Source organism: Pezoporus wallicus, unplaced genomic scaffold, assembly GCF_028554395.1.
Source record: "Pezoporus wallicus isolate ANWC-B61680 ecotype Strahan unplaced genomic scaffold, APGP_CSIRO_Pwel_v1 contig_227, whole genome shotgun sequence".
In the NCBI taxonomy this organism is placed as follows: Eukaryota; Metazoa; Chordata; class Aves; order Psittaciformes; family Psittacidae; genus Pezoporus; species Pezoporus wallicus.
The window spans coordinates 8,149,755-8,167,772 of record NW_026635704.1 but is presented as its reverse complement, the minus strand read 5'-3'; the positions used below and the strand labels follow the sequence as shown (position 1 = coordinate 8,167,772).

General features: G+C 44.1%; 1 protein-coding gene across 1 annotated transcript in view; it reads right to left on the bottom strand.

Annotated features, from left to right (window-relative positions):
- COLEC12 (collectin subfamily member 12) overlaps window positions 1-18,018 on the bottom strand; it is a 98,911-nt gene that overhangs the window by 72,999 nt on the left and 7,894 nt on the right. Inside the window, exon 2 of the mRNA XM_057397591.1 lies at window positions 13,666-13,716. Coding sequence (XP_057253574.1) covers window positions 13,666-13,716 — 51 coding nt within the window. The remainder of the gene's footprint in view (window positions 1-13,665; window positions 13,717-18,018) is intronic.

The window sequence follows — 18,018 nt, the reverse complement described above, 5'->3', positions numbered from 1 at the left end:
AAAATGTGCAAAAGGATGCAGTTAATGCTCTTTTTTCTTTGAGAACATGAAGCCTTTGAAACGCTTTGGAGGTCAACATGGAAGAAGAATCCCCACCCAGAATCACTGCCCTACTCAATTTCTGTGGGATTCTCCTAAAGGGCTGTGTTGGGACCTATATAAAAAACAGTGAGTTAAGTTTATAGCTCTGTATATCCCTTCTGGATAGGCACACAACAGCAGCTGACCTTCACCACCCTCTCTCCTTCTCTCCACTCTGCACACTCTCAAGCACATAAGGGAAGGCAGCAAGTGCCCACTGATTTTGGGGCAGGCCCAGCACGGCTTAAACCTGCAAATCACTAAACCCTCCACTGGGATTTCGGAGCTGGCTGTGACGACATGATCAGCAACAGCAGCAGCCCGTGCCCTGCTGACACAGCTGGCCCAGGCTTGGGCTGGTTCGTGGGTGATATTGGGTTACAGGGCAGAAATCATAACAAAAGCAGGAAACAGATCAGCACTCCCTGGGTTTAACACCCTCTCAGGGGACTCTGCCGGTTTCCAGACTGCAGATGGTTTTAACCCTGTCCTGAAAGGCGCCCGTGTGGCATGCTCTGCTCTGATGGAGTCCAGCCTGGCGCATAAAACAAAGGTAATTCAAGGCAGCGCAGGAACAGCCCTGACAGGCACCAGTTGGAGCAGTCCGAAGGGTTTTACATCACTTTCTATGAATGGGCTTGGAAATATAAACCCTGCTGAACTGCGTCCAAATAATAGTAACCAAACTGTCACAACGGGGTCCCTCGGCTGAGATTTGGGACGACCCTCTCTCCATGTTGCTCCCTGCCAGATCTGCACGGCTTTGCCATGCTGACACCAGTGCCTGAGCCTCCCTGCAGCCACAGAGCACCTTTTTCACCTTGCAGCCTGGCTCCATGTGTTTTGCTGCTCCCAGCACAGGGCAGGAAGAAAACCCCAGCTGACCTCATGCAGCTTTATCAACTCCAGCTCCAAAAAAACAGTTGTGCCCTCAACTGCCCAGTTTTGGTAGCTGAGTTAATGCAACGTATCCATTGGAGAGGGGATGCCTTTCATAAACCAGATCATCTCTGCAGAACTGTATCTCATTAAAAATAGCTCAAAGTAAGTTGCATGACTGATTCCCCCAGGGACTGATTTGCTTTTAGGTGTTGTTTTTTCACTCTGTGGCATAATGCTTTAGGAACAGATCCCACTTGTGACCTGAAGTGCTGCTCAGCAGGGGGGAGAAAGGGAGCAAGCTGCACCATCTCCAAACTGAAAGTGTTTGGGGAAAAGAGGACATTCCCCACAAGACTGTAATGAATACAGCACTGTCCTTGGTCCCCACTGGAACTCTGATGCTCTGGAAATAGCAATCCCAAAAGGTGAAATGCAGATACTTAGAGATTATGAATCCGCTTCATATCTAAATCTGATAGCAAAAGGAAAGACAAGTGGCTGCCAAGAAGTTCTTGCTGGGAATTTGCCAGAGTGAAGGCTGCAGGACTAGAGCAGGATCATGGCTTCCTTCCAGCAGAGCTTTCCAAAGGGCTCATCTGCAAAGGTGGTGATAGTCGTATAACACATCACCCTGCAAAGCTCCTGTAACTGGTGGAATAAGGTTTATTAATTCAGCTCCCTCTATACTAAAAGCATATGAAAAGTAAGTCATAGGAATACAGTATTATAAAAACCCAAGCAAACCTCAAAACACACCCGCTCTGGAAACGCCTCCTATTCACAGCTTCACTGAGTATTTTCTTTTAACTTACCACAAGTCTTCCCAGAAGAACAACTGAAAAGACATTAGACATTGTTTATTTTTCTTTCTAGAGTACTGTTTCAGAAACCTCCCAGAGGGGAGAAAAATAAGGTAAAATTATTGTAGTGCCACATCAGCACAATCAACAAGCTCAAAATGAAGAGGACTACAGTGGCGTAAGTATTCCCTTGACGTAAGATGATTTTCAATTTCACAGTCAGCTCTTCTGCTTCCTTTTACAAAGACACTTCCATGTGATCTCTTCTAGGCCACCTTGAACACCCATTGGTAGTTCTTTTGGTTATTTTGTGGGGTTTTATTTTGTAATCTCATTTCATGCATGTGAAAATTCATTCTCTGCAGTAAATGAAAAGCTTTCACAAGGGGTCTTCTTTCCACTGGAGACGTGATTAGAAGCCAATTGCTATTCAAACCTAGTGTAATAAAAAGGGCTGCTTGTGGAGAACACAGCTCTATTTCTCTTCATTAAAGCTCAAAGCTACTCACAGTAACCTCTCGCATAGATGACTGCGAATAAAAACAGCTACACCATTTCATAAAGCAGCTTGCCAAGAATATGAGTTTCTCAGGAGGCAGGATGCAGAGCTGCTGTAGAGGAGCAGATGTGGCTATTGCTGCAAAGGTGGGCCCCAGCTAGCACCCTCCCATCTTATGTGTCAGCACACACAGAAGTAACACACTGAGCAAAGGGGTTAAAAAATACCCATGCCCTCTCTTCATCTGTTCTTGGCCCAGAGTCAAGGTTTGCTACAGCAAGAGGTGAGCTGTGAAGTTTAAGGGGTTTATGGGGTGCTGATTGCCCTCTGACAATGGCAGGCATTTCCTTCAGCTACCAAACTTCTCTGACACATCTTGGTGGGCTCAGTACTGAATCTAAGGGCTAAGACATCATTTTTACCTTCTGCTAGACTACTCCAGACCTCATCCCTATGGGCAGGAGAAATGGGGGAAATCAGGGACAGAATTCCAGCTGAACACAAAAAGGATAGGAGCCACCTCTACTTTGCTCCTGCTACTTCTTGAAAAGAAAAGGAGAATATGGTGTTCCCTTATGGCACCACAGACCAGCTTCTCCACAAAGCATGTTGTTTTCTGCACCTCGATGAAGTAAAACTTGAACTGTGAACACCACACAAAGCAGAGGGACCTTCCACAGACATTGCTTCACATGCTGTTTTGGACCCTGCAGAAAGGGTGTATGTGATCTGGGACAAGCAGGGATGGAGCAAATAGGGGCTGAATTACGGGTCTCTGAAAATTCATCTTTACTTTGGTTCTGTTTGATGATCCAAGAGAGAGACAATGAAGACATGTCTACTCCTCTTCCTCCTGAAGCACTTCAGCTGGTTCAGACCCTCACACACATCAAACTTGTTGACAAACCTTTACACTTCAATTTTTTCACCTAATTTTAGCTAAATGTGACTAACGATTTAAAAAGGCATCAGTCTGAAAGTTTGGTATTTTGGAATGCTTTTTCAGCTCCTCTGTGATAAGCAGAAGAAGCAGATGTTGGTTTGTTTGCTTACCCTTAAAACTAAGCCAGATTGTGTATTCTCCAGCCCTTGCCTCTGCTGCTTTTTGCAAGGCACTTTGAATAAAGAAATTTTGCATAACACTGCAATATGCATACAGCCATTTTCATAAATTTGTAAAAGAGGTTAAACATGTACTATCATTAAGTAAGCAGACACCTGCTTAAGGAGCCAAGTAAGTTATGGAGCAATGTTGGCCTGTTTGTGGCAGCAAGAGGAACTGTGACTGGTGACTTGAAACAGGGGGAGGACAAGAACCACCCTGTATTTGGCTTTCCAGACCCAGCGAACAATACACCCAGGAGCACATCTGGGGCAAAAAATTCTAGATGGGACGTACCTGCAATCTGGCCCATGGGTCTGGGTTTTGTATATTTGAAGTCATGCTGTTAGGGAGTCCAACACACCGACCCAAATCCAGTTTGGATGTATCCATATGAAATGGAGCACATAGTTTTAAATGTAAACACCTGTGTACACAAGCAGTGACATGCAGTAACTCTTGGGGACAAATGAATTTAGCTGTGCACAGATGCTGTGTTGAAACCTTGAGGGTGGGTGATCGGATTATTCTGGCTTCAGAGTGTTCAAAATGTTAATTAACAACAAGACCTCTCCCACTCCAAACATAAGTCCTACAGGTCAGATTTAAAATTAAATCATCAGTTATGTGGAGCAATATATGATGTATTTCCATCTGAAGCAATTAATTTCTAGGGAGAAGGGAGGAAGTAAGAAAAATATCCCTTGGCTCTATGCATTACTATTTTTTGTAAGCAGATCATCCTCCATTATATGATAAAGCAGAAATGTATGTAAGGAATCTTATGTCATTATATACACAGATGGTCTGAAATCATACCTTAACCTGTTAGCAAAATATATAAGGCAAGTATTTTTTCTGCCATTGAGCACTACAAAATGTAGCACTACAAAATGTAGGAGCTTAACAAGCCTGGCAAGTAAAAGTATCCACGTCCATTCCTACGCTAATTCAAAATATAGATCTCGGTAGAATTTTCCATGTTCCTGGCAGAAGAACTTGGTAACAAGCACACAGATGCATGTTACCTAAAGCAAATCAATAAGCATTTTCCAAACTTTCAGAATTTCAACTTTCGAAGGATATTCATCGAAACCCTGTTAAGCAGACTCTAGTGCCCAGATATCCTCAAAAGAAAAATGATCTGCCCTCTATCTTTGTAGCATTACAAAATAGATGTCAGAAAAGATGCCATGAAGTCCTGTTGTGCTGGGCCTGAATGCCTGCACAAGACTTAACACAAAATCTCTTTACAAGCCTTAGCTGGGTTGAAGAGAAGTGGATCCCTGTGTCTTGAACTCCTTGCATCTCCTACAAAACCTCCAGCTGCCTCCATCAAGAGTTACAAGCTGAACCACAAAACCCCCACATTCACATTTTATTTATTTAAGGCATCGATATCTCTCTCTGTCTGGCTGTAAGGATTTTCCAGATGCATTTCTGACCGAGCTGAAAGAATATCTGCAGGACTCTGCAAACACCCATTGCGCAACACTTGTCTGTACTGGCTCTGGGCACCAAGCAAGACTCCTTCCCGCTCATGCCTCCCTCCGAGCCCCTCTTTCCAGAATCTCAGCCCACTCACTTAACTCAGGCTAAAACAGGACAAACTGAAATTTCTTGGCTGCCTTACCTAGGTTTACCCATATGCAGAAGGTTAATAGAGACTGGATAAAATTTTATTTCATCTTTCCTTTGGCTAATCTTGTACTGCAGCACACTGGAGTTTTGGATTGGTTTTGGCTTAGCACAGCAAGGTACTGCTCCTTGTTAGTGTCTGCAACAGGCAAAACCAGCCTAAAATACCTAGAGAGTCCTTATTTGCACTATCCCCATTACTGTTCTCTCTCACAGGCTTCTATAGGCATCCACATGCTTTCCCCAGCATTTACACAGGACATAATATGTTATATTTTGCCGAGTTGGACAGAGCCTTGGGTGACATGGTCTAGGGTGAGGTGTCCCTGACCATGGCTGGGGGCTGGAACTAGATGATCTTAAGGTCCTTTCCAACCCTAACCATTCTATGATTCTATAATCTCTATGTAGTAACTCAAAATGACCAGAAACGTGACGCTCTTGCTCAGGATGGAAGTCCCTTCATGCAGCAAAGGTAGATGTCAAGGTTCCCTAAAGCAGGTGAAATGACTCCCACTCTAAACCCTATTTTCAGATTTCATATGGAAGTCAATCTTCAGACAAAAAAAATTCTCTCTGAAAATCATCTAGAAATTTGTCAAGTACGACTTAAATGATATACCACATTTGTGGTGTCACCTGTCTCAGGACAATGGCTGGGCTCAGAGCTGCTGAGTGTGATGGTGAGGGACAGCAGAGACCACAGGGACTGGGTTCAGGTCTAGGTCCAGATCTGGGTCTGGGCCAAGCTGGTGAGGTTTCACACCTTCCTTGTAGCGGCTTCCCTGGGAGTGTAGGAAACTGGGCACTAGCCACACAGAGTCAGGGAAGCTTGACGTAATATTAAATGACATCTTATGTCAAAACATCATGGCACTTTTGTTCTAAACCTTCTGAGAGTTCAGCAGACAAAACATCGTATTAGCAATTTAATCCAATCTTCCCCCTTCCCTGGGATGCTGCTGAAGTGAACAGTAGGAGACAGGATTGCTCCTTTAACTGGAGCAAGCAGCAACGACTATAAGGCAGCAAAGACAGAGAGGGCTCCTAATCTGATAGCTAGGGGCTTGTTCTATGAGGTAGTGCCTGTGTCTATCAACATGTTTGTCAAGCTAACTTCTATCAACTCTTTGTCTTGGTAGCTGCTAATTATAACATACAGCTCTTTGTTGTTAGCATACTTGTTCATAAATTGCTGACAAATTAATGGCAGCAGCACTGCTTTATGCAGACTGCACTTTCAGGGGCCTGGCTCAATGGGATACTGAGTTGTGTTTGCAAAGGGCTCTGTGCCCTGCAAAATCAGGTGCAGGGATGTCACCTCTGCCACATCACTTAACATGGGTGTTAGAGCTCCAGGACATTTTCAGGAAATTCCCAAGAAACAGAAGGAATCTAGGACACCAGTATTAAGCAGCACACAACAGGTATGTGCTTTATATTGTGTGGGATGTATCTAACAATCTATCCTCAAGGGAAAACAGCAGTCTCTTTTTTATAAGACACCAGTGCATCTGTGCCACTGGTAGTCAAGTATACAGCTCAACACCCTTCTGATGGGGAATAACACTGAAGTTGGTACAGAAGAGACAAAGACCAATTAGACACATTTGAGCACTTGCAACCTTACAGTTAACAGCACACAGTAAAGAGCAGAGTATAGTAACAGCTGGCTACAGATGCAGACTTGTATTTGGAATACAGCTTAAGAGGAGCTCAGCAGTAACGCTGGTGTGTGCTACAATTCCACAGCAGCACTGCGAGAGTCCACTAACAGGTACTTCCAACTATTTTCCCTTGAAGTTTTCATTTCTCCAAGTTTTTGTGTATTACTGCTTTGCATGGAAACATAATGGTGCTGAAAATACAATGCTTAGTTTCCTTCCAAGACTTTTATTTCACAGGTAATTTTGTCATGAAGTTGAACAGCCCGTAATGCAGCCTAGGTGTTTTGGCAGCAAGCTGATATCACCAAACATCATTATGTGTCCAGCTAGTTTACAGGGAAATATATATAAAATCCCAGGTGTTGCTTTCAGTGTAGCCAGTGTTTTTCATTCCATTCAGAAATACAAAGTGCTGTTCAGCCCACACACCTATTTTATGGCTCTAATGAATAAAGAGAGAGCAAGATTTACACATAATGGTGACCACACCGCCTTGTAACGCGCCTCTAAAACCAGCGATTGATAAACAGGTATTGCTCCAAGCATGCAAATGCAATATATGAAGAAACATGTCAGGAATTTTAATTGTACTAGATAGGAAAAACCCGTAACTAAGAGAAAATAGATTGCCTACATAAGAGCACACAGCTGGAATGACTTTAGTCCCCACGGCATTGCTGAGAGGCCTCTTTATGGGTTTGGATTAGAAGAATTGCCTTTAGCCAGGCACAGCAGGACAGGTTGGAGAGGGGCAGCTCCAAACGCATAGACCTGAACAGCTCCTACAGCTCCTCAGTAAGTTAGCACAGGACACACAGATCGGATAACTTTTTGGATCTCGCTATTACGGCCTGACACGGATGGATTCATCAGCAACTATTTTACATCTTTAGAAGGACTGGTGGTTTTAAATTTGTGGTTTGGATATATCAGCAATAATCCATTTATCACCCATGCCTTTTATATGGCAAGAGATAGAGGCTACTGACAGAGGAGGGACATGCTGGCAGCACACAGGCAGCTTGACAGCTTGTGAGAACCTTGATGTTCCTCTGCAGTGGCAATACTACACACACGTCAGCCTTTAATTTATTTATCTATCAAGACTCCAACTCCCCCAGTATTCTGGAAAGAAAAGAAAGACAAAGAAACCCTTCACAGGCAGTCCCTCCGCATGCAGCCCCTGATGCATGGGACTGAAGCCCCAACACAAACCCAGGACACCCAAAAGTGCTGAGCTCTCCCCACAACTCACACCAGGAGAGGGCAAGCTCAGCCCCTGCCACCTTACTGGCCATGGAAGTTGAAAGGGTGGCTCCAAATGAAACTTCTCAGCCTAAAATGAACAGCCACATGGGCACCACCATTCAGTGGGGATTTAATTGTCCCAGGATGCAGACAGGCAAAATCCTCATCAGATAAATATGGCCAGATCAGTGAACTGGAAGCAACGTGCCCAACTTTCCTCTGGCTTTGTGAGTATTGGTGACCCTGTGACTTTTTATTAAGCCACATGATTACACGCTGCATGCATACATGTGAAAGAATGCCCAGGGGGGATGTGGCTTGTGGCACCTGAAATCCCTCACTGGTCATTTACAAACCATAAAAAAAAGATGACAAATTCCTAAAGCTTAGAATTACTTTTTTTTTTCTTTTTGTTAGGGGCTTAAGGTTTGTATGGATCTAGCACACTACCAGGGCTTTTTTTTGTGTATGTTATTATAGATATGAACAATAGCCTGGATTTATCCATACATAAGGACTGAAATTATTCCGTCTGTGCGGTGTTAATGAATGAATGCGATTCCTGAACTATCACAAAATTCTAAGCCGTGAGTTTTGTTCACCATAATCATGGTTGAACTGCTATTTATAGGCAGAAAAGAAAATGTATTTTTTTAAACCCTTTCCTGAAAAACTATTCCATTTCAGTTATCATTTATTGCTGTAAACCATTCATAAGGCTTTTATCAATTGTTTCATTCCTAAACCTCCCCTGCATCCTATCAAACGTGGAGAAATAATATATAGCTTCTGACTGTATAAAATAGTATAAACAATATATAGTGAGAAAGCAGTTATTAAATGGATTTAGTTCCGGCTGCTCCTGAGCCACTTGTGAAGGAAAAAAAATCTTATTTTCCAAATATGCTGTTAAATATCTCCCCCCCCCCCCCCTTTTTAGTGTAGCAGATTTCATTACTGTGTGGCAGGATGACTCATCCATTTCTGATCCAGAAATCTCTAGATTTAATTCTCACACCTGAAATAATGCTCAGGAGCTAGACTGTCATGACCACACAGAAGTGACATCCTGACCCAGACATCTCTTACATACCCTATGGAAGATGCCTAAAAATAAACCCACCTTACTTGATAGGAACCCCAAGTAATTTTTACCCCTCCTTTCCTAACAGCTGTTGACCTACAGGGTGTGGGGAAGACCAGAGGGCCAGTGCCTTGGTGCACACTGGAGATACCTGGGGACACACAGGACTGTCCCCTATCAATGTCTCAGCCCCCATGGCAGGGGAGTGGGAAGTTGAAGGCAAGGAGGACCCTGACTCATGATCTAGAGCATAAAGGTGACTGATATGAGTCTCACTGTGAAGTACAAGCTTACAGCCTCCAATTCTGGCTGTGTTTGCCAAGGGCAAAGGGTAATGATCTTACACAAGCTGTTTAGTCTTCTACTTATCTATAGTGCACTGGCCCTATCTTCTGATTCCTTAAGAGGTTTCTCTTCATCAGCAGGGTTTTCAGCTCATTTTTTCAAAGCCTGTTTTCTAAAACATTGACAAATGTGCTTTGCAACAGTTCAAAGGACATTCCCTTTGACAGTTCAACAACCATGTCCTTCGTGTTCAGCTGGTCGACATTGTATTGTAACTTGCAATGAATAATTTCACACTGAATTTTCTACATTAAATACTCTGTTCAGTAAAGTGCAGGTTTTAAGATCTAACACATTAACATAAAAAACAGATTCAAAATGATCTCTGTATCTATTACCTGGGAATGCCACAAACTAGGAAGCTAGGCCACCTCAGAGTCCATTAGTTCTTCAATTTCCTCATCTGTGCCTATGCCTAGAATCTGAATCTCAGAGTCAAAACCCTGCCATAAAGAGATCTCATCCTGCTACCATCTAGACACTAGCCTAAGCCCTCAGGCCTGAGATTTAGCACCCCAAAAGTGTGTAATATTGAAAAGCAAGTTTTGCTCTTTCCTCATTCATTCTTTCCCAAAGTGGGGTGTGCATGGCGTGGTGCAAACCAATGACACTGACTGACAAAAGAGTTAACATTGGTGGCAATCTTGTAGAGGAAAACGACTGGATAGGCACAACTTGTTATCTGGAGCAGATAACTTCAAAGCAGCCTGAGCAGTGACTGATGATGAAGTAACCATGATAAGAAACACGCTTCCTCACGTGCTTTTTCAGTGCAGTAATCTGGAGGCACTGCAGCTGAGCATCACATTTCTGGCAGTGTCCCTGCACATCTGTAGCATCCATTGAGAAGAAGTAAACAGCATCAGTCAGCTGGAAAGAGCACTTTCCTCACCCCCCCTGGATTCTCTGTGGCAAAAAAGGAGAAGCAGTGCAGGATATTGTGTATTCAGTCCTCTTTTCAAAAGCTTCTTCCCCAAAATGAACACTGTTGAAGAATGCTTCTGTCCCTCCTTCCCTCCGCAGATCTCTGCCTTCCTTGAACCAAACTACAGTCTCCAGCAAACTACAGTCTCCAGCAGCTAATAATAAACTCCTCAGCTGAACTCTAGGAAAGCAGTTTGATCAAGGCTTTGCCTGCCAAGTGCTGACCCACACATGTTCCCAGCTGCCAGCAGTGACTCACTGCAATCCATGTTTTTTACAAACCAGTTGTGCTTTAGCCATCTTCCCCTTGGAATACATTTTGCTCCAAACAAGGCCTCACACTTCCAAATGATGGAGTCAAAGGCACTTAAGTCATGGACCTCTGACCATGTCTCATGTCAACAGCACATAGAGGGAGTACTCTGGCCATAATGTATTAACACAACTGCTCTTAGACCATGGCTCCTGAAACAAAAGCCCCACTGCTGCTTTTATTGCTGCCCACTCCAGGAGGCTGTACATGAACAGCACTGGGATTTCTGCACTGCGAGCCAGTAGGCAGGATGGGACTCCTTTCAAAACGACTTTTTATCAAAGGTTCGTATAACAGAATTTGGTTCTTGCCTTGGGTTTCCCCTACATTGCGTTCTCTTACCAGTGAGGACACAAGGCAAAGAGGGAACACCAGTTGGAACAGCAGATATAACATTTCTGACTGGTCAAGCAGGAGCTTGAACTAAGGTGCATTTCTGCCCCAAGAACAACCTCTGGTGCTTCACTGGAAATACTGATGCAGCTGGCCAGTGAATGTGGAGTTCTTTAAAGACAAGCATGTCACCTTACTAAATGGAGGAGCTTAGTGCCAGGTGAAGCAGCCAGCACTGCTGAAGGTACATGGCTCCCACTCCCACCAGAGGTTGCTCAGAGGCTGCCTGGAAATGGGAATGCACTGAGTTGGGTTTTCTGAAGGAGGGGGAATAACCCATTTATTTGAGAGGCTGAGAAAGTTGGGGCTGTTCAGACTGGAGAAGAGAAGGCTGAGTGGAGACCTCATAGCAGCCTTCCAGTATCTGAAGGGGGCCTACAAGGATGCTGGGGAGGGACTCTTCATTAGGGACGGTAGTGATAGGACAAGGGGTAACAGGTTAAAACTTAAACAGGGAAGTTCAGGTTAGATATAAGGAAGAAGTTCTTTACTGTAAGGGTGGTGAGGCACTGGAATGGGTTGCCCAAGGAAACTGTGAATGCTCCATCCCTGGCGGTGTTCGAGGCCAGGTTAGACAGAGCTTTAGGTGGCATGGTTTAGTGTGAGGTGTCCCTGCCCATGGCAGGGGAGTTGGAACTAGATGATCTTAAGGTCCTTTCCAACCCTAACTATTCTATGATACTATGGTTTATGAGTGCTTGCAGGCAAACAGTACAAGTGCTGGTGGAGGGACGCAGGGAAACCAGGTCAACCTAGCTCCTCCATGTGCTGTCCCATGATGCTGGGAAAGATGAGGAAGGGGAAATGGGAAGAAGTTTGGGCTCAGAAATAGTATGGAAAAAGAAAGCTTCTTGGATCACTACACTACTGAGTTACACAACTCTCACCAGTGCCAGTGCTATGGCTTCATAACCCCCACTCCCCCTTTAGTTGAGGCTCTTCTGCAGGTGTCTGCAGATGTCTGTACTGCAAGCATCTGGGACGCTTCCCTGACCACAGTGATGTTTTCATGAAGAAGGGTGTTACGGTTGTCTCCTAAGGGTAGAACTACCCTGTCTTTTTTTGTGGTGAAATCTCTTTCTCCTGCCACTGCCAGACTGTTGGCCCTCTCTTCCCTCCTGCCACATCACCAAGCACAACAGCACAAGCATTTCTGGAAATGCTCAGATAAACCTTGCATTTCTAAGGGAAGAAATAACTCACACTGGTAGACCACATTACCCAGGAGAAAGAAAGAAATGAAAGCAACATCTAAAAGTCCCATCATGTGCATCACAACAGTGCACTTACTATTGGGATAGTAAGGACAGTGGAGTGCCCACTCCTTGCTAAAACCTTTCACAGTTCACCACAAGAGCATGCTGACCAGGGAAAGCTAGGTAGCGGGCAACACAGAGGAAAGCTATTTTTATAGGTGTTAATGAATCCAGCTGGAGATGATAGAAATGAACAGTTCACATTTCTTCCTGTTTCTCAAGATTTTTTTTCTTTTTTGATGTTCCAGGGCCTAATAAAAAAAATAAAAATATAAAAAATGAAGGAAAAAAACCCCTGTGTGCAGCCTTACGGCAGGACTTTCCAAGCCACAGATGCTGGCTCTGTGGTTGGCTGATCTATCCAAAATAAAGCTCAACAGCAGGGAGTGGAGGAGTAGTTCAGGGGGTAGAAGAGGTCATGCGAATGTGCTCCCCACCTCTTGAATGCTGCATCTCCTTACATTGCCTCTCCCTGCTTGGAAGGGATTGTTGACTTATTTTTCATTTTCAGCCTGCCTTTCCTATCTGTTTGCCAAGTGGGGTTGTTCAAAGTGACTCTTGTTGCAGCCACTTTCCCAGGAGGGAAAAAATAAGGTGAACATTTATTCTGATGGCTTACAGTTGAAAAGGCAGCTAGCAGCTTGGATGATGAGACCCCTTGGCTGCTCCAAGACAGAGTTGGTGCTGTGGGAGCTCAGAGGACACCATGTCATCTCCCTGTGCTTGCAGGGATAGCAGTCAGCCTGCCTTGGGGAGAGACTGAAATGTTACCCTGAGGGAAAGAGCACAAGGAGCCTTGAAAAAGAGGATCCTCTAAGGCTGCTGAACCCTGTACAGAGATGTACTTCTTCACACACAAAAAAGAGAAAGAACATGGGAAAAGGAAAGAAAGAGACTGACCTCATTTTAATAATTTTTGACACCACAATACGTTCGTATCATATACTTTTACTTCTTTTTTGAGAGGGGTGCACAGCATTATCTCCTGTCACAGATGGCAGTACAGCCTCTGTGAGTCTACAGGAGGTCCCATGCCACTGCTACTGGGAAAATTTACAAACCCCACTGCACACTGGTCCATGGGCCAAAGGAAAGCTCATCTGGGCAAGGGACATGGAAGAGGTGTGGACCCTTTTTAGCAGCCAGCACGTTAATTTCTGTTCAGGTTTGGGCTTCAGGTTTGTAATGCTAGTGATCAAATAACGAAACCAACCACTTGCTTCGGATCAGGGCTATTGCTGAAGTGTGTGCTTGCCAAGAAAATAAACCAAGTCTAAAAATCACACCTTCCACTGGGCAGATATTAGGCTGAAGTGGGTAACAGGACTGTACCTGCATGTTTGATGCTGCCAGCAAGGGAGGTTTTCACAGCAAGTGTTTGGCTTACCCTAAACACTATGCAATAGCAAGCTGAAAGATATGCTGCCACTTACCAAATCTCTTGTAGCCGAAGGACTGTACCTCCTCCTCCTCTGCAAAATCGTCTGGAGAAAAAAGAGAGACAAGAACAGATTATTACTACTACCACTGGAAAAAGAGGGGAAGTTTTTACAGGGTCAAATTCATAAATTAATGTATTTGTAAGTTTAATTGATTTATAAGGCATGTTACTGATCTTCCCCTCCACTGCTCATGTCCCACCTCTGTCCCTGAGTAGAAAAGGCAGTTCAGAGCCTTTCCCCCAGCTGGTGTCCCCAACAAAAATCCAGACTACAAATGTTTTATCAGCTGGCACCTACCCTGATGTCTGCTTATCCACCTAAGTACACATCAGAGCAAACATGCCTCTTATCACAATGATGGCCACAACTGTCACAAGTGTGCTGCTTGGGCAGGCTTATCTGGAGCACGGCACTTGCTCCAGCGCACCACTGCCTATGCCACCCAGGCAGTTGGGCTCAGGTTATACATGCACAAACTGGGTTGCCTGCACAAAGTGCTACACACTGCTGTGCTGAGTAATGGGAGGAGTCAGAAGCAATGGCTGTCTGTCCATCCACCATCTCCCATGGGTGCTAGCTTGGCCTGAAGAGGTATGATACAATAAAAAATTGGAAACAGAACTGATAACCTCAAACAGATGAGAAAAATAAACACCCTTTAAGCCCTTTTGTTCTCATCTTCACCACCCAGCAAGCAGTAAAATGCTAATAATCTCAGGGGTTTTTTGGTGTTTTTTTTTTTGTCAGAAGCTTAATTTCTTTCCATTTCTTTCCAGCAGCAAAGGAAAAGGCTGGCATCAGCAGAAGAAACACACCCATGACTTCTTCAAAAGGAGATGTTTGTGTTTGTGTGTTCAGCTGCCTTCTACCAACACAACAACTCTTTCTGCTGAGTAGGGAAGGCAAGAGCCCTGCCTCGTCACCAGCACCAGCCTTTGCAACAGGAGACCAACTGCAAGGGAGGGCAGCACAGGCTGCTCATCTCCTGCTTCCCTACTTCCCAGGGGGAGCAGAGCAGACCCATTTCCCCTCCTCCAAGCACCATTGCAATTTGAGGGAAGCTTCTGCAGGGCTCTTTTTAAACAGGACCTAGGACACAGCTTCCCAAACAGTGGGCAGTGGTTTGCAGCCCAGTGCTGCACTGGGAAACCGCATTGTCTTGACACATTTCTGAGCAGAAGGGTGGTGTCCTGGGTTCAGCAGTAGCAGTCATTTTTCTCCTTCTTAGTAGCTGATGCAGCGCTGTGTTTTTGACTTTCGTCCTGGGAACAGCGCTGATAACACCAATGTTTCTAGTTACTGCTCAAATGTTTTAGTCTGACCAAGGACTTTCTGAGCCTCATGCTCTTCCAGGGAGGAGGAGAAGCTGGAAGGAAGCAGAGACAGGACACCTGACCCAAACTGACCAAAGAGGTATTCCATACCACAGCACGTCATGCCCAGGAAGTAACAGAGACCAGAAGGGCTGGGACTGCGGGGTTGGACAAGGTATCGGTTGGTGCTCGGTCAGGTGGGGTGGGGCAAGTTATCGGTTGGCTGGTGGTGAGGTGTTTTATTCTCTTCCCTTGTTATTTCCTTTATCATTGTTATTATTGGTGGTAGCAGTAGTGATTTGTGTTATACCTTAGTTACTAAACTGTTCTTATCTCAACCCGTGGGAGTTGCATTTTTTTTTTTTTGATTCTCCTCTCCATCCCTCCGGGAGCAGGGGGAGGGCAAAAAAGGGGGAGGAGTGAGAGAGCAACTGCGTGATTTATGGCTGACTTTGTTTAAACCACAACAGGTGGAGACAAGTCTGCCTCCACACTGTGAAAAACACCTACCATCATGAGCTGACAGCAATCCCCACTCTCCAAAACCCAGGCTGTTGTTTTCATCGCAGCAGAGGGGAGGCAGACACAACACCCTGGGGAGCTTCAGTGATGCTCACTATCTTCCAGCATGGGATGCTGAGGAAGCCTACTTGCAACCTCTCCATCCAAGACCTGTCCCTGACATGAGGTGTGAAGGAAATAGAAGCTCAAAGCCAATCAAGCGCTTCACCAGAAGGAACACTTAGTGAGCGTCAGTGGAAAAGGAATCTCAAAGCAGATAAACAGACATGGTGGAGTGAGAGGTCGGTGTTCAGTTAGACCTTTACTGTCCACAGACTTACTGCATCTTGAGACTGGGCTAACTAGTGTGACAGCTAACTCAGGCCAAACCAAAGTCTTGTGGGGATGAATCTGATGGTGAAGTAAAGGTATGGTATACATCCAGACCCAAATCATGTGAGTGTATGTCCAGCAAGAAATCTAACCTCCACCTCCTTCTGAGTTGCAAGGTGCCACGCACAAAAACCTGAGGGAGACATTTCCTGAAGCAGCAAAGAAGTCCATGAAATGCATAATTTTACAGAATGACAGCCTTTAATGATACAGCACTTTTGATAAAATAGCTCAAAACTCACGTTCTTCCCCAGGTAAAATGTTTTGTTCACTGCCAGAGGCACTCCTGTCCGTATCTTAGGCTACACCCCCCAGTTCAGATGTGCATTTAAGAAAGGGAAGAACCTTTTCATAAGGAAGAACCAATGGACACTCTAGGCAAAACAAACACATTCCGATTTTGAAGGCAGAAAGAAACCTTTAAAAAACCAAACCCAACAAACGCTTGCAATTGTACCAAATGTTATCTGATGACAAGGTCACCCAACAAAACATGACAAATACTAATAAGCCATAAACAATCACCACCAAGCTTCTTATCCCAGCATTGAACTACTCAGGAAAGATCTTCCCCTCTTGCACAAAAGATAAAATGCTGCACAAAAAAGATACCAGCTCCAGAGCCCTCAGCTTCTTGTCCTCTTCTGCTATCAGGGCTGAAACACAATCACCTCCTTTGTTTCTAAGTAGCATAACCTGGTTTATCCAATCCATATCTGACATACACAGCCAGGCTGTTTAAATCACGTGGCTCCATCCTATGCCACATCTACAAGACCTTCCTCCCAGGCTGCCAGACTCTTCCCTGTTGTTTAGTTTTTCATGCTTAGCCCAACAGCATTGCCCTGGCCACGCATTAGAATTGTAGAATCATAGACTGGTTAAGGTTGGAAAGGACCTTAATATCATCTAGTTCTACCCTCCCTGACACTGGCAGGGACACCTTGCACTAAATCATGTCACCCAAGTTTATGATAATGTTTTTGTTTCTTTGGACTTTTTATATTTGCAACATTTTATATATGTTTCATACACATATATACAACATACATTTATATATACACTTGCATACTTGCTATATATATATATATATATATATATACTTTCTAATGTCTGCAACAGCGCATGCCCTGCTTGCTAGGGATGTTTCTTCTTTTCTCTTCAGCTTTGAATACTTTATGATCTCAAAGCTTCCTGAAATCTTTGAATTGGGAAAATACACAAGAACCTACGTTTGTGTTGTAAAGGGAACAGCTTTTCTAGAGGAAACTATGAAAATGTGATCTGTGATGAATTACAGAGGTTAAGAAAATACATGCCAAGTAGGAAAGCAAATAGTAAGAAAACATCCAGCATGTTTTTATGCCTTATGCTTTTAAAGGCAGTATCAGAAATTGGAGTGGAAAAAATACACAAGTTTTGAGCACCAGTGGCTGATATTACAAAAGGAGATTCTGCATTTTTATGTCAGTGGTGCCTATACACCTGAGTGCAGCTGCAACTGGTGTAAGAGGGTTTTGTTTGACATTGTGAAATGCATAGGTTAGAAATATTTTTCTTTAGTTTAAATCCAACCCTTCCTGGTTACGGAGAGGACTGGAATTAATGCAGTATTTCCGCTACATATATACACATTTAATATATAGGCAAGGCTTATTTTCCTGGGTGAAAAATATGAAAGGCAGATTCCTCATTGAAACAGATGATAAAGCAGATGTCCCAGACAGAATAATTAACTCTTTAGTGCTGGGAAGACCAGACACAGTTTAGTTATAAGCTGCTCTACCAATCTCCTAGCTGTGAGCTGAAAGAGAGAATACAGAAGAAGAAAGATGAAGAAACATGAAAAGCTGGTTAAAATGTGATTTCTTATTACACTGACTTCTATTGAGCTCTGGCAGAAAGAAGGTCCATAAAAAAGGTGAACTTTGGGCAGAACAGAAACATATGTGAGCAACCAATTGTATTTAACCGTGTAGGCAAAAGACCACCAGAGAGCTCCTGTTTCATCAGGTTTACAAGAGTCTCCTTGAAGGCTACAACAGATTGTCACGCAGAGCTTACAGCAAACCACTAAAAATAAGTGGTTTGCTGTAGCTGAGTAGCAGTACATCAAATATTTTAGGGACTCAGTATA